Genomic DNA, 16247 nt, shown 5'->3' on the forward strand with positions numbered 1-16247 from the left:
CTTGCTAAACCCCCACAAACCGGATATCCTATGTCAAGAGGTGCAGGATTCAACAAAGGCAAGTGTTGGACCTGGTTAATGAAGGCATGGGCCAGTTCAAAGTGGCAGGGTCGCGTGAAACTGAATCTCAAGTGACGAGATCAAGAAGCACAAGAGGGCTGATTCGCCCACTGCCCGCATGGTCTCAACAATATTTTCAGCACTTTTTAAAATGCCTGCTTATTTTTTAATATTTGATTCTGAGAAAGCCATTGAGTTCACTTCCCTCCACAAGTACTGAAAAGCTTTGGTGTGTTTAATAACTTTAGAGTTTCAGTTTTGTCAAAAACCTTTTAAAGTACTTATATTTAATTAGAAAATAAACAACTGAATTGCAGAAGGATAATGTGACCCTTGTAAAAATCAGTTTGGTTCAACTGGACTTCCTTTCTTAAAAAAAAGAGTATCTACATAATACTCTTCAGTATTACATTTGTTTAAATCACTGAGGTGCATAAATCAAACCATGTTATTTGCTTAAGTGAATAAAGATTGAGAAAAAAAATTATACTGTTTTACGTTTTTCTTTTCTTCTGCAAAATAGCTTGCTTCCTCCTCAGTTTCCACAAGAAAAGCCTGTGATTTCTGTCTTCCCTCCAGTGCGGCATCATTTAGTGGACAAGCAAATGGGCACAATGGTGACAAGCCCAATGATCACAAATGTATGTGGCAAACTTCACTCTTTTACAGCTTGTATTTTTCTTAAGTATGTAATCATAGTATCATACATTTGATTCTTTAATATAAATTCAAAAGACTTATGACCATCAGATAAAGAATGTCACATCATAAATGGTCCTATCATGGCATTGCATGTTGGATTCTGAGGTTATTTTGCATTGGAGTTTTTACCATTTGGCATGAAAATGTAATATATAACAGAAATACAGTTGTACACTGGAAAGGGGAAGATTACAAGGAGCTGAGTAACTTCCAGACAATTTTTTTTCTTTCCTATAACTGTTACATTTAAAAATTGAGATAGAAACAGTAAGAATGGAGCAGACTGAAAAAGTGTAGATCAAAGCAAACTGCAAGGGGATAGAAATAATGAATAATTCATATACATGATTACAAATAGTTACTTCATTACTTCATTAACTTTTTTAAGTGGTTGAACTGAGTCGACTGACAGTCAGTAGTTTCCAAAAGGAATTGCTAGAGGTCAGCCATTTCTAGCTCAACCTGTCTTGGACATTCACACATGCTCTGTCAATACAGAAGTCAGGCGCAAGCTGCAGGTCAGCAGCTGGTGTGTTTAATCTTCCACCCCACCAATGGACTTGGGTTTGTGAGAGGAGCAGGGGCACTTTTATATCTAGTCCATCAAATTTACCACAGGGCTGGCTGCATTCATTTGAATACAGTTGATAATTCTGTAGAAAAAGACAAGTATTTTAGTTAAATTATTTTAAATTTAAATGCTATTTCATCTGCCATTTCTTTTCTAATATTTCCACCTCAATCCATCCTCCTTTTGTTCCAACAAAATTGTTTTGGCTTCTAGAAATACATCATTACCTTGCCTAATGCATTTTATTTCATGGTGTAGATCACTTGTCCTATTAATAAAAATATGTATTATTCAGTTATAATAACATGGATCTTTTTATTCAATATTGAAGTTCACAATGCATTCAGACCTTGGAAAAATTATTCAGACAATCCTTGATGAATTTTGGAAGAACCCTCCAGTGTTGGCCTCCAGTTCATCATCCTTTCCCTAGTAAGTATGATCATCTGTCTCATTTAGAATGTGTAGACTGGACAAAGGAGAGGCAGTGGATGTCATTTACTTGGATTTTCAGAAGGCATTTGTTGAGGTGTCACACGTGAGGCTGCTTAACTAGATAAAATCCCATGGCATCACAGGAATGATACTGGGTAGAGGAATGACTGACAGGCAGGAGGCAGTGAATGTTAATAAAGGGGGTCTTCTCTGGTTGGCTGCCAGAGACTAGTGGTTTTCCTCAGGGGTCAGTATTGGGACTGCTACTTTTCACATTTTTTGTCAGTTATTTAAATAATGGAATTAATGGCTTTGTAGCAAAGTTTAGAGGTAATATGAGGATAAGTGGAGGAGTAGGCAGTGTTAAAGAAGCAATCTGATTGCAAAAGGACTTAGATAAATTAGAAGAAAAGGCAAAAAGATGGCAGATGGAATACAGTGTTGGGAAATGTATGATAATGCATTTTGGTAAAAGGAAAATAGTGCAGCAGATATCCAAATGGAGAGAAAATTCAAACATCAGAGGTGCAAAAGGACTTAGGATTCTTCATGCAAGACTCCCAGAAGGTTAATTTACAGGTTGTGTCTGTGGTAAAGAAGGCAAATGCAATGTTGGCATTTATTTCAAAAGGAATACCATACAGAAGCAAGGGGATAATGCTGAGGCTTTATAGGACATCAGCCAGGCCACACTTGAAGTATTGCCAATAGTTTTGGGCCCATATCTCAGAAAGGAGGTGTTGTCATTGGAGAGTCCAGAGGAGGTTCACAAGGATTATGCTGGGAATGAAGGGGTTAACATGTGTTTGGCAGCTTTGGGCCTGTACTCACTGGAATTTAGAAGAATAGAGGGGATCTCATTGAAACCTAATGAATGTTGAAAGGACTAGATAGGGTGGATGTGGAGAGATTGTTTCCTATGGTGGGAGCATCCAGAACTAGATAGCACAGCCTCAAAGTTAAGGGGCAACCTTTCAGAACAGAGGTAAAGAGGATTTTTTTTTTTAGCCAGAGAGCAGTGAATCAATCTGTTGAATCTTTGCCACAGACTGGTGGAGGCCAAGTCCATGAGTACATTTAAGGTGAAAGTTGATAGTCTCCTGATCAGTCAAGGCGTCAAAGGATGTGGCAAGAAGGCAGGTGTATGGGAGTGGGATCTGTGATCAGCCTTGATGGAATGGTAGAGCAGACTCAGTGGGCTGAATGGCCTAATTCTGCTCCTGTGTTTTATGGTCTAAAGATTTCTGCTTCAATGTTTTGGTTTTTGTCCAAAAACATTTCTGTTACTATTTTGATACAATGAGGGGCTTGGATAGTTACAAACCAAGCGTCTGCCTGTAGGAGGGAAATTGAAATTTTGGTTAAATGGTATCACAACAAAAACTTATCACTCAATGTCAGTAAAACCAAAGTGCTGATTATTGACTACATGAGGAAGAAACAAGAGGTACATGAGGCAGTCCTCATTAGGGGATCACTGGTGGATAGGGTCAGTAAATTTAAATTCCTTGGCATTATCATACCAGGATATTTCTTGGTACCAACTCGTAAGTGCCTAATCAATATCCATTTGGACCCTTGAGGAGTATATAAGCCGGTATTCTGAGGAGACAACATCCTCAACTGTGCACTGATGATGGCTTCTTGATTGAAGCTGAAATGTCTGCAAACATTTTGCCAAGCTCTGTGATCAACAAAACTTGCACTAAGGGCCATTTCAAAGAAGGCACAACAGCAAGTCTACTTCCTTAGAACTTTGCGCAAAATCTGCATGTCATCGAAAACCTTGACACACCTCTATAGAAGCACAGTAGAGAGTATTCTGACAGGTTGCATTGTGGCCTGTTATGGAAATACCAATGCCCAAGAATGGAAAATGCTACTAAAAGTGTTGGAGACAGCCTAGTACATCACAGGAAAAGCCTTGACACCACTGAGCACATCTACAAGGAATGCTGACTCAAGAAAACAACATCCATCAAGGACCCCATCCATCCAGAATGTGCTCTTTTCTCGCTACTACCATTGAGATGAAGGTACAGGAGCCTTAGATCCCGCACTATCAGGTTTAAGAACAGTTATTACCTGTAAACCATCAAGCCCCTGAACCAGCTTGGTTAATATCACTCACCTCGTCACTGAACTGATTCCACAACCTATGGACTCACTTTCAAGGACTCTATAATTCATGTTCTCTGTATTATTTGTCTCTCTGTCCATCTTTTTGTATTTGAACAGTTTTTCTCTTTTTTGCACATTGATAGTTTGTTAGTCTTTCTGTGTAGTTTTTCAGTGATTCTATTGTATTTCTTTGTTCTGCTGTGAACAAAGAAATGAATTTCAGTAGTATATGGTAACATATATGTAATTTGATAATAAATTTGTTTTGAACTTGAAGCTTGAGTGACTTGTCCCTGTTTATTACACTGCTATCATTTATCTTTGTTTTTAGTTAAAATTGGAAGTAAATGTAGAATTTACCATTGTGTTCATTTGTCCTATTATGTCTTGTAATTTTTTTGTATACTTAATTTAGCTGTTTCAGTAGCCCTCCTGGAATGACTTCTTACCCTCCCCAAGGATTTTCATATATTAGTCCCTATCCTACTCAGGAGTCGACTGTGCCTTGTATTGCGGATTCAGGCCCTGGCTTTAATAGTCCCAAACCTGCTGCTCCTGCATATGGATTGATTACAGATCTACCTTTACCTGTACCTACTACTGACACATCAGAACAGGTATGTTTGAAAACCAGCTTGATATTTAGAACACTAAACTGTATCACGTGCTTTCGCAATTTTTAGTTTCACATTCAGTGGAAAATGGTTCATTACTGTTTTATTTTACTGCCAAGGAAAATGTTATAGCATTCATTTTAAAATGTTTACTTTTTTCCTGCTAAATCTAAAAATGTCATAATTGTAAGATGTAGTAGGTAAAACAGATCTATTTAAAATCTGAGACATTCATTCTCTCTGCACCTCTGGATGCTCTGCTTCCATCCAGATTACACTGCTGACACCCAGGATACTTTTGGTTAACAAGATAGGCCTTCTGCATCCAAAGCAGTTAACTACAAGCAGAAGCTATTAAGCTTGAAGTACAGGAGCAGCCAGACCTGACCCATTTTTGTTAAATTGTCACAGAAGGCAGTATCCTTTGGTCAGACATTTTAATGCACTAATGGTGCTAAGATAGAGGTTGTTGAGAGTTAAAGTTCCTAAGTGTAAATATCACCAATAACTTGTCCTGGTCCAATCATGTAGACATTATGGTCGAGAACACACACTTAACGTTTCAAGCTACCTTTGGGTAAGGGAGTTTGATATGGCAAGTGCTCTGCCCAAGACAGCAACAAATTGCAGAAAGTTATAAATGAGCTCAGTCTATCATTAATACCAGTCTGTCTTCCATTGATTCATTCCACACTACCTACTGCCTCAAAAAAGCAGACAACTTAATGAAAAATCCTTTCACCCTGGTCATTCTCTCGTCTCACTTCCATCAGGCAGAGCACATACTTCTGTCTCACTGCGGTAAGACTCTTGAAACAACTTGTATGATCACTCCTGATCTCTCAGCATTCCTTGTCACAACCCTTGCAGCTCATTTGATTCTCTGCCATGCACCTTCTCATAACTGTAACACTATGTTTTACAACATAAGCACAAGAGATCCTGCAGATGCTGGAAATCCAGAGCAATACACACAAAATGCCGGAGGGTCTCGGTTTGAAATATCGACTGTTTATTCATTTCCATGGATGCTGTCAGACCTTCAGAGTTCCTCCAGCACTTTGTGTGTGTTATTATGCTCTACATCTGTTACTGGTTTTTCTTCCATGTAGTACCTCAATATTCTTTGATATGGAATGATCTGTCTAGATGACATACATACAATTTCTTGATGAAGGGTCTTGCCCAAAACATCAACTCTTTATTCAGCTCCATCAGTGCTGCCTGACTTGCCAAGTTCCTCCATCATTTTGTGAATGTTGCTCTGGATTTCCAATGCCTGCAGAATTTCTTGTGGTTATACAAGAAAAGTTTTTCACTGTGTCTGAGTACGTGTGATAATAATAAGTTATCCATTAATGCAGTAAAACATTGAGGAAAATAACACATTAAATAATTTAAACTTTTAAGTACATGCTATAGTATTAATTATCAATTATTTCCTTTTCCTTCTCCCTAATGGGTTATTTGATCTACCAGTAAAGAAAACAAATTCTCACTTGAGAACCACACACAAAATGCTGGAGGGATTCAGCAGGTCAAGCAGTGTCTATGGAGAGTAATCAACAGTTGATGTTTCGGGCCAAGACCCTTCATCAGGACTGGAAAGGAAGCGGGTAGAAGCCAGAATAATCACATGAAACTGAGAAAGAAGCCAATCAAGGATTTTAGTCCATTTGCAGGGAAATAGTTGCTCGGTTTGCACTGTTCAAATTGCCAAAGCACAATGCATGCAGTTAAGATGTTAAAATGGTTTTGTTGCAAAACTTTTTTTTGTTTCTATTTCAGTTAAGTTTGAATGGTCATAGTTACAAGATGCCAGATCTACCTGACCACTTCTCAGAGCTCCACGAACTTAGGTACTGTAAATACTACTTAAAATCCTAGAGTTGTACTACACAGAAACCACTTCTTTGGCTCACCTCATCCATGGCAGTCAAAGTACCTGGTCCAGACAGTCCCACTTGTCCATATCATTTCAAAGTTTTCCTATCCACATACTTCTTCAAATATTTTAAAAGATGTAATTTTACCTGCCTCTAACACTACTCTAGCAGCTTGCTCCATATACCCACCACTCTCTGTGTGGTACAACTTAAGTCTCACTTCTCTCCTTAAACCTGTTCCCTATAGTTTTAGACTTGCCTAAGCCAAGAAAATGGATGTGGCTGTCTACCCTCTTTCATCCTTCATAGTCTTACAGACCTCAATTAGGCCATATGACATAGGTGCAGAATGAAGCCATTTTGCCCATTGGTCTGCTCTGTCATTCCATCATGGCTGATTTATTATCCTTTTCAGCCCCATTCTACTGCCTTCTCCCCATAACATTTGATGCCCTTTCTAATCAAGAATGTATCAACCTCTGTTTTAAATATATAAAATGACTTGGCTTCCACAGCCATCTGTCCAATGAATTCCACTGATTAACAATCCACTAGCTAAAGAAATTCTTCCTCGCCTCTATTCTGAGTTTGTGCCCTCTAGTCTTAGTCTCCCCCCGCTATATGAAACATCCTCTCATATCCACTCTACCTAGGCCTTTTAATATTCAATAGATTTCATTAGATTCCCCCCCCCCAACCCCATTCTTCTAAATTCCAGTGACCACAATTCCAGGATCATGAAATACTTCTCAAACATTAATCACTTCATTCCCAGGATCATTCTCGTGAACCTGCTCTAGACCTTCTCCAATGCTAGCACATGTTTTCTTAGATTAGGGATGCTAAACTGCTGGCCACTGCCTTGTAAAGCTTCAGCATTGCATCTTTCTAGTCCTCTCAAGATGAATGCTAACATTGAACTTGACCTCCTTACCACTGACTCAACCTGTAAGTTAACCTTTGGGGAATCCTGCATGAGGACTTTCAAGTCCTTTTGCATCTCTGATTTCTGAATTTTCTCCCTGTTTAAAAAATAGCCGATGTCTTTATTCCTTTTACCAAGATGCATAACCTTACACTTCCTTACTCTATTTTCTATCTGGCACTTTACCCATTCTCCCACTTTGTCTGAATCCTTTCTGTGGACTCCCTGCTTCCTCAACACTACCTGCCCCTTCACCAGGCTTCATATTGTATGTAAACTTAGCCACAAAGCCATGAATTACATCATCCAAATCATTGATGTGTAACGTGAAAGAGGCAGTTCCAAAACCAAACCTTGCAGAATACCACTAATCATCATCAACCAATCAGAAAAGGCCCACTTTATTCCCACTCTTTGCTTCCTGTCAGTCAGCCACTCTTTTATCCACATTAGTATCTTTCCTGTAACCACACGGGCTCTTACCTTGTTTAGCAGCCTCATGTTTGGCACCTTGTCGAAGGTCTTCTGAAAATTAAAGTAAACAACATCCACTGACTTCTCACTTGTCTATCCTACCTGTTATTTCCTCAAAGAATTCCAACAGATTTGTCAGGCAAGGTTTCCTCTTAAGGAAACTATGCTGACTCGATCACTCTGCTTTTTTTAAGGAATCCACTCCATTCTCCCAGTTTTTCTGGCTCAGTTGAACCTGTTTAGATAATTTTCTGTGACTGCTGCTTTTAGCAATTTTTTACAGTTGTGGTCACAAGATTGACAAGAAAGAATAACAGCAAAACTTTCTGAAGTTTATGCTGTAGCCATGGTGAAGAGAAACAATGTTTAGGGAGGTTTTTTGTGTACCATTCAAGTAAGCTGCTATATCCTGGATGGTATTTGTCTTTTTGACAGTTCTGACAAATGAAAAATTTCCACCACAGTCCTGTCTGGTGCCTTCTAGAAATGTTGTGCAATGTCAGACAATGGGTCACTTGCTACAGTCACCAAGCTCTTACTGCTGTTTATTGCCATGGAATTTGTGTGGCTGATTCAGTGAAGATTTTGGCCATTGGTGACTCTCCAGGGTACTGATGGTGAGGGACTTGGTAAGTATTAGATTCTCTTGTTAAATTTGATCATTACCTGGCAATGTCACAGAGCTGTAGAATAATACAGGATGGAAACAAGCCTTTTGGCCCAACTCTTCCACGCCCACCAAACTAGTTCAATTTGTCCCTGAACCCCATTTGTCCAAGTACTTATCTAAATGTCTTTTGGTTCTAATTGAACCTGCCTCAGCTACCTTTTCTAGCAGCTCATTCCATATGTACATCACTGAATGAAGAAGGTGCCCCTCAGTTCTTTTTTAAATCTGTCACCTTCTCGCCTTGAACCTATACTCTTCCGTTTTTAATTTCCTTTTCCCTGGGGAAATAGACTGTGTGTTCATGCTCTATTTGTCTCTCAATCTCATATCCTCCGAGGAATAGTCCTAGCACGGTAGCAGGCCCCAGTGAAGGACCTGGTAAGGCTCTGAAAACCTGTGCCAACCAGCTGGCGGGTGTATTCAATGACATTTTCAAACTCTCACTGCTATGGTCAGAAGTTCCCACCTGCTTCAAAAGGGCAACAATTATACCAGTGCCCAAGAAGAGTGGTGTGAGCTGCCTTAATGAATATCATCCAGTAGCACTCGCATCTATGGTGATGAAATGCTTTGAGATGTTGGTCATAACCAGAGTCATTTCCTGCCTCAGCAAGGACCGGGACCCACTGCAATTTGCCTCTATTGCTACAATAGGTCTATGACAGATGCAATCTCAATGACTCTCCACACGGCTTTAGACCATGAGGACAACACGAACACACATGTCATGATGCTGTTTAACTATAGCTCAGCATTTAATACCATTATTCCCACAATCCTGATTGAGAAGTTGTAGAACATGGGCCTCTGTACCTGTCTCTGCAATTGGATCCTCAACTTCCTAACCAGAAAATCACAATCCGTGCAGATTGGTAACAATACCTCCTCCTCACTGACATTCAACACTGGTGCACCTCAGGGATGTGTGCTTAACCCACTGCTCTACTCTCTCTGTACCCATGACTGTGTAGTTCAAATGCCATCTTTCATATGTCTGAACAATTGGCATCCTGTTGACTCACCTCAATCATAAGCAAATGCTTTGAGAGGCAGGTCAAGGATTACATCTGCAGCATGCTACCACCCACACTGGACCCCCTATAATTCACCTACTGATACAACTGATCAACAGACAATGCCATAGCCACAGCACTACACAGCGTCCTCACTCATCTAGAGAATAGGAATGGTTATGTGAGAATGCTGTTCTTGGACCACTGTTCAGCATTCAACACCATAATTCCTCCCAGGCTCAATAGGAAGCTCAGAGACCTCAGCCTACACCCCACCTTGTGCAGCTGGATCCTGGACTTCCTGTCGGATCACTGTCAGGTGGTAAGGATGGGCTCCCTCACCTCTGCCCCTCTGACCCTCAACACAGGAGACCCCCCCAGGGATGTTTCCTAAGCCCCCTCCAGCACTCACTGTACACCCATGACTGTGTTACCATGCATGGCTCGAATCTGCTGATCAAATTTGCAGATGACATGACATTGATAGGCCTTATTTCCAACAATGATGAGACAACCTACAGAGGAAAAGTCAACGCCCTGACACAGTGGTGCTAAAGAAACAACCTCTCCCTCAATGTCGAAAAATGAAGGAGTTGATCGTGGATTACAGGAGGAATGGAGACAGGCTAGCCTGTATTGACATCAATGAGATGTTGAGAGGGTGAGACAGTTCAAGTTCCTCGGTTATCACATCACCGAGGATCTCACATGGACTGTACGTTCTGGCTGTGTGGTGACAAAAGTACAACAGTGCCTCTTTCACCTCAAAGGTTTCAGTCTTCAGCGGCTGAAGAAGCTTGGCATGAGTCCCCAAATCCTCAGGACTTTCTACAAGGGCACCATCAAGAACATCCTGAATGACTGTGTCATCGCCAGTATGGAAACTGAATTACCCCCAGTCACAGGGTACTACAGAGAATGGTGCGATCAGCCCAACGCATCTGTGGATGTTAAATTCCCCCTATTCAGGACATTTACAGCAGCAGGTGGATAAAAAGGGCCTAGAGCATCATCAGGGACTCCCCCAACCAAAAACTATTTAAGCTGCTACCATCTGACAAATGATACCGCAGCATTAAGATCAGAACCAACAGGAGCTGGGACAGCTTTTTCCACCAGCCCATCAGGTTTAACAATGCACATTGGTCTGTTTAGATATCTGACTGTACATATATGTATACAAAACAATTATCTGTACAACTTGCTGCTTGGACAATATCCTCCCACATTTCCCCTCTTTATTGCTTGTACATTGTGACAGAGACACAACAGAAAGATTCTTACACCCTTGGATGTAAGAAATAAAGTAAGTACAAATACAGATCTATAAATTTGCTGATGATACGAGAGGGCGGACTGGAGCGAGATTACCAGCTGGTTGAGTGATGTTGCAGCAACAACCTTGCACTCAACGTCACTAAGACTAAAGAGCTGATTGTGGGCCTCGGAAAGGGTCTAAACACAAACCAATCCTCATAGAGAGATCAGACGTGGAGAGAGTGAGCAATTTCAAGTTCCTGGGTCTCAATATCTCTGAGGACCTAATCTAGATGCAACATATTGATGCTGCTGTAAAGAAAGCAAAACAGCGGCTATATTTCATTAGGAGTTTGAGGAGATTTGGTTTGTCACCTAAAACACTTGAAAACTTCTACAAATGTATCATGGGGAGCATTCTGAAGGCTGCATCACTGTCTGATATGGGGGTGAGGGGTTACTGCACAAGATCAAAAGAAGCTACAGAATCTTGTAAAACTGATCAGTTCCATCTTGGGTACTAACCTCCATAGTATCCCAAGATGTCTTCAAGGAGCAGTGCCTCAGAAAGGCAGCATCCATTATTAAGGACCCCGATCATTCAGGACGTGCCCTCTTCTCACTGTTACCATCAGGAAAGAGGTACAGAAGCCTGAAGGCACACACTCAGCAATACAGGAACAGCATCTTCCCCTCTGCCATCCAATTCCTAAATGAACACATTGAACACATTAACACTACCTCACTTTTTCATTATTTTTGTTTTTGTACCATTTTAAATTTATTTATTATACATGTATATACTTTTACTTTTTTCTATATCATCATGTATTATATTGTACTGCTGCCACTAAGTTAACAAATTTCATGACGTGTTGGTGATATTAAAACTGGTTCGGATTCTAAATGTTATCTAGGTTTTGCTGCATACCAACATGGAATGCTTCATTTTGTGAGCAGTTGCAAATGGAACTGAATGTTATGCAGGCATCAGCAAACAATCTAATTTCTGACCTGATGATAGAATGAAGGTCATTGAAGAATCACCTGGCATTAATTAAGCCTAAGACACTCCTTTGAAAAGCTCCAGCAGTGATGATTGACCTCTGACAATTGGTGCACTATTGATCCATGGCTATGATGAGATCTGATGTTAAAGCCCAAACTGGACATGGGTTAATAGGTTATTGATGACAATGTCTCATTTGATAGCACTGTGGAAACACCTTCTATAACTTGCCTGATGATTGAAAGCACTCTGATTAGGCAGTCATCAGCTGGACTGCATTTGTCCTGATATTTGTGAATATTTTTCTCCTGGAGTAGATTGGCTAGAGGGACAGCTGGTAGAGGAGTGCTGATCTTCAGTAGTGTTGCTGCAATGTTGTCACTTCCCTTGGCTTTTGCTGTACCAAACTGTCAACCATTTCATGATATCTGCTCATGGATTAGGAAAATGGGCAAAGAAGTGGAGGGAAGTGTATGGTTGTGCACTTTGGTAGAAGGAATAAAGATATTAGAGTATATGCTGATTGGGGAGGAATTCAGAAATCAGAGGTGCAAGGGGACTTGGAAGTCCTCATGCAGGATTCCTTAAAGGTTAACTCGTAGGTTGAGTCAGTGGTAAGGAAGGCAGTTGCAATGTTGGTATTCATTTCAAGAGGATTAGTATATAAAAGCAAGGATAAAATGTTGAGTCTTTATGATGCATTGGTCTGACGGCACGGAGTACTACGAGCAGTTTTGGACCCTTATCTGAGAAAGCATGTGCTGGCATTGGCAGTGCCTGGGTGGAAAAAAGCTGGCATCCATCATTAAGGACCACCATCACCCAGGGAATGCCTTCTTCACATTAGAGGTACAAGAGCCTAAAGACACACACTCAACATTTTAAGAATAGCTTCTTCCCCTCTGTCATTATATTTCTAAGTAGATAATAAACCTATGTAACTACCTCACTTTTTTTGCTCTTTTTGCACAACTTAATTAGGGGTGTGTGTGTGAGATTACAATTTATAGCTTCTTGTTATGTATTGCAAGTGCTGCTGCCACAAAACAACATAGTTCATGGCATATGCCAATGATATTAAACCTGATTCTGATTGTGAGGAAGTTCATGAAAATTATTCCAGGAATGAAGGAGATTACATATGAGGAGTATTTGATGGCTCAGAGAATGGAAGGTGATCTCTTTGAAACATATTGAAAGGCATAGATGGAGTGGATAATGGAGAGAACACTTCCTATAATGAGAGGACCTAGGACCGGAGGGTGCAGCCTCAGAAGAGGCAGATGCAGTATAGTGGGAAATGCATGGTCATGCACTTTAGCAGAAGGAATAGCGATGAGACTATTTTCTAAACAGAGAGAAAATTTAGAAATCAGAGGTACAAAAGAAGGTAAGTGCAATATTAGCACTAATTTCGAGAGGGCTAGAATATAAAAGTAAGGACGTAATGCTGTGGCCTCATAAAGCACTGGCAGACCACACTTGGAGTATTATGAGCAGTTTTGGGTGCCTTATCTAAGACGAGATGTACTGGCACTGGAGAGGGTCATGAGGACATTCAGGAGAATGATTCCAGGAGTAAAAGTGTTAATGAATGAGGAGTGTTTGATGGCCTGTACTCACTGGAGTTTAGAAGAACAAAGGTGGGATCTCATTGAAACCTATCGAATAGTGAAAGGGTTAGATAGAGTGGATGTGGAGAGGATGTTTACTGTAGTGGGAGAAACCTAGGATTAGAGTGTACAACTTCAAAATAGAGGGATATCCATCTAGAACAGAGATGAGGAGGAATTTCATTTGCCAGAGACAGCAGTGGAGGCCAAGTCATTAGGTATATTTAAAGCGGAGGTTGATAGGTTCTTGATTAGCAAGGGTGTCAAAGGTTACGGGGAGAAGGCAGGATGACTGACATGCTGAACTCTACTGTTGTTAGAGGATGGAAGTGTCCTTGGATCTGGTTTCTGCTATTGTCTATGACTGTTCAGTGCAGTGCTTTGATCTGGCCCTTTGGTGATGTGAATACTTAGTTCTATCGCATGCTGTAATGCAAGTAGTTGTAGGTAGTTCTGTATTGCAGCTTTACTAGGTTGGTACCTCAGCACTTTCATCTGTACTTTATACAGCTCCCACCTTGCTCTTCTGCATTTCTCATTTAGCCAGGAATGTATTCCCTGGTTTGATCCTATTCGTAGTGTGGGGGATTTGTTGGGCCATAAGGGTTATAGATTGTGATGGTCCACAGTACCTCGTGGCTGCCCAGATTATTCTATTCATTAAATTCTTTAGTTGCCCCTTTGTGATGATGGGACCTCATTTCCATGAAGACTGTGTGGTTATCACTTCTACCTAAGTTATTGTACATTGGTGAGAACATTGTGTTATCGCTTATGTTTACTCATCATATGCCATGGACCCAATCTGGCAGCTACACTATGTCCTACAGGACATGACTAGCTCAGTCTCTGGAGATGATTCCAAGCCATTCGTCATGATATATATCACACCAGCATCTGTTGTGTGCCTTTGCTTCTTCTTCCAAGATTTGCTCCAGGTAATGTGGAGGAGCCCTTTTTTTGAACAACAGAGGAATGAGGGGTGTTAATAAGGAAGAGGTTTTCTTGCCCATACTTGACATGGTACTGTATAATGGCAATTTATTACCATAAATTGGTCACTTTTTGTCTGTTAGTGGGACAAAACATACCAAAGGGCTAAGATGAAGAAGCTTAGCACATTGTCTTGTTCTGTGAGTTTGACTCTACCAGGCAGTTTGATTTATATTTTCTAGTTCTGAGGAAAGGAAGAAACATTTGACAAAGTAATAACTGCAAAAACCTTGCTGTCCGTTAACATAGAGCACAACAGCATAAAGTCGGAACAACTTCATGGGACAAAGAGCATTACTCACAAGGATTACTCTCAGATCAATCTAACCCTTCCTTCCTACATAGCTCTCCATTTTACTATCATCCATGTGTCTATCTAAGTTTCTTAAAAGTCTCTAATGTATCTGCCTCCACCACTACCCCTGGCAAGGCATTTCATGCTCCCAACACTGCCTGTGTAATACAATAACTTATCGCTGACATTGCCCCCCCCCCACCATATTTTCCTTCAGTCACCTTAAAAGTATGCCCCTGGGTATTAGCCATTTCCACTCTGAGGAAAAGTCTCAGGCTATTTTCATATCACCTCGTATACCTCAAGAGACCTTTCATCTTCATTTGCTCCAAAGAGAAGCCCTATAGCTTTTATTTTTTTCAGGATTTCAACATTTGCAGTTTTTTTTTCAATAGATGCCTATACTAATCTTGTTGAAATGCCTGGAATCCATGTATCCATCAAAAATATACTCAATCTGCCAATTCTCTCTCTCACCATTCAGTAACCAAAAAGGAAATGTTCGTTATTATTACAATAATGAATGTGCTTTTCATCTACTTTTCATTTAAATCAACAAGCACACAAGGTTTAAATATTTGTATAGTACAAATACCATGAAAAAGAAAATATTAGGATTTATTTAAGAAGTAATTTAGTATATCTGGATTCTCTATTAATTTCTTTCAAAAGATTGGATTAACCAAATATTTAATGAATCAAATACAATACATACTTTCCATCTTGGATATTTATATCCTTAAACACCTGAGTTTGACGAGGCCACTGTTTGTTACAAAGTTAACAAACCGAATAATAGATTTTTTGCTTCATTTTATATTTACAAGTAAATAGTATTACAAATAATATTTAAAAACAACATTGGGTACCAAATGCTCCAGTACTGGCAATATCGTTTCCTATAATTGAAATTTATATGTAATCCAAATATTGCTCAGATGGTGGTCTGGACTCTATTTTTGATCAGATTAAATCAATTAATGCCTGTCTATGTTGCTCAGAGAATTAAGAATGTGGGATTAATTGAAAGGCCAAATGTATACACTAATTCCTCAACAGTGAAATTAAGAAAAGAAAATGATATTTGTTGTACAATGCTGAAAATTTATCTAAACTTGTGTTCCAGTGAACACCTTGAGAACAGAATTGTTAAAATGCTTGTAATTCTTTGCATAATGTATCTCTGTATCTGGGGAAACATACTTATTTTTATAAAATCAGTTTTAATTTTATTCATTAATATTTGTCAACTGATTTTGTTTTGTAGTATTTCACAGTTGACTGATTTAAATGAAAATGAGGACCTGCTCCTAGGGCATTTCATGGGTTTGCCACAACTGAAGCAGATATGCACTGACAAAGATGATCTGGTTAGCTACATTGAAGAGCTGGCAAGTATGTATGTTCAGTTCTGATTGTCCATTTCTATCTCTTTTTGGTTTTTTTTCCAAGTAGACTAATCCTTTTTGTTTTGTGGTTCTCTGAAAGAAAGAAATCTTCAACTTGAACCTCATTTGGAAACGGAAAGACAAGATCTATTAATCAAAGTAAGGCACTTGTATTTTTTTACTTTTACATTTTAAAATTTTTTAATGCTTGTAACTTTTAA

General features: G+C 39.7%; 1 protein-coding gene across 3 annotated transcripts in view; it reads left to right on the forward strand.

The window, feature by feature from the left end:
• The window catches only part of vps37a (VPS37A subunit of ESCRT-I), a 35671-nt gene that overhangs the window by 9736 nt on the left and 9688 nt on the right, over positions 1 to 16247 (forward strand). For all 3 annotated transcript variants that reach the window (XM_059989281.1, XM_059989279.1, XM_059989280.1), the window contains 6 exons: positions 584 to 701; positions 1665 to 1765; positions 4305 to 4506; positions 6292 to 6362; positions 15906 to 16033; positions 16127 to 16185. In XM_059989281.1, the coding sequence (XP_059845264.1) occupies positions 584 to 701; positions 1665 to 1765; positions 4305 to 4506; positions 6292 to 6362; positions 15906 to 16033; positions 16127 to 16185 (679 nt within the window). The remainder of the gene's footprint in view (positions 1 to 583; positions 702 to 1664; positions 1766 to 4304; positions 4507 to 6291; positions 6363 to 15905; positions 16034 to 16126; positions 16186 to 16247) is intronic.

The sequence above is a fragment of the Hypanus sabinus genome, chromosome 14 (genome assembly GCF_030144855.1).
Source record: "Hypanus sabinus isolate sHypSab1 chromosome 14, sHypSab1.hap1, whole genome shotgun sequence".
Taxonomy (NCBI): domain Eukaryota; kingdom Metazoa; phylum Chordata; class Chondrichthyes; order Myliobatiformes; family Dasyatidae; genus Hypanus; species Hypanus sabinus.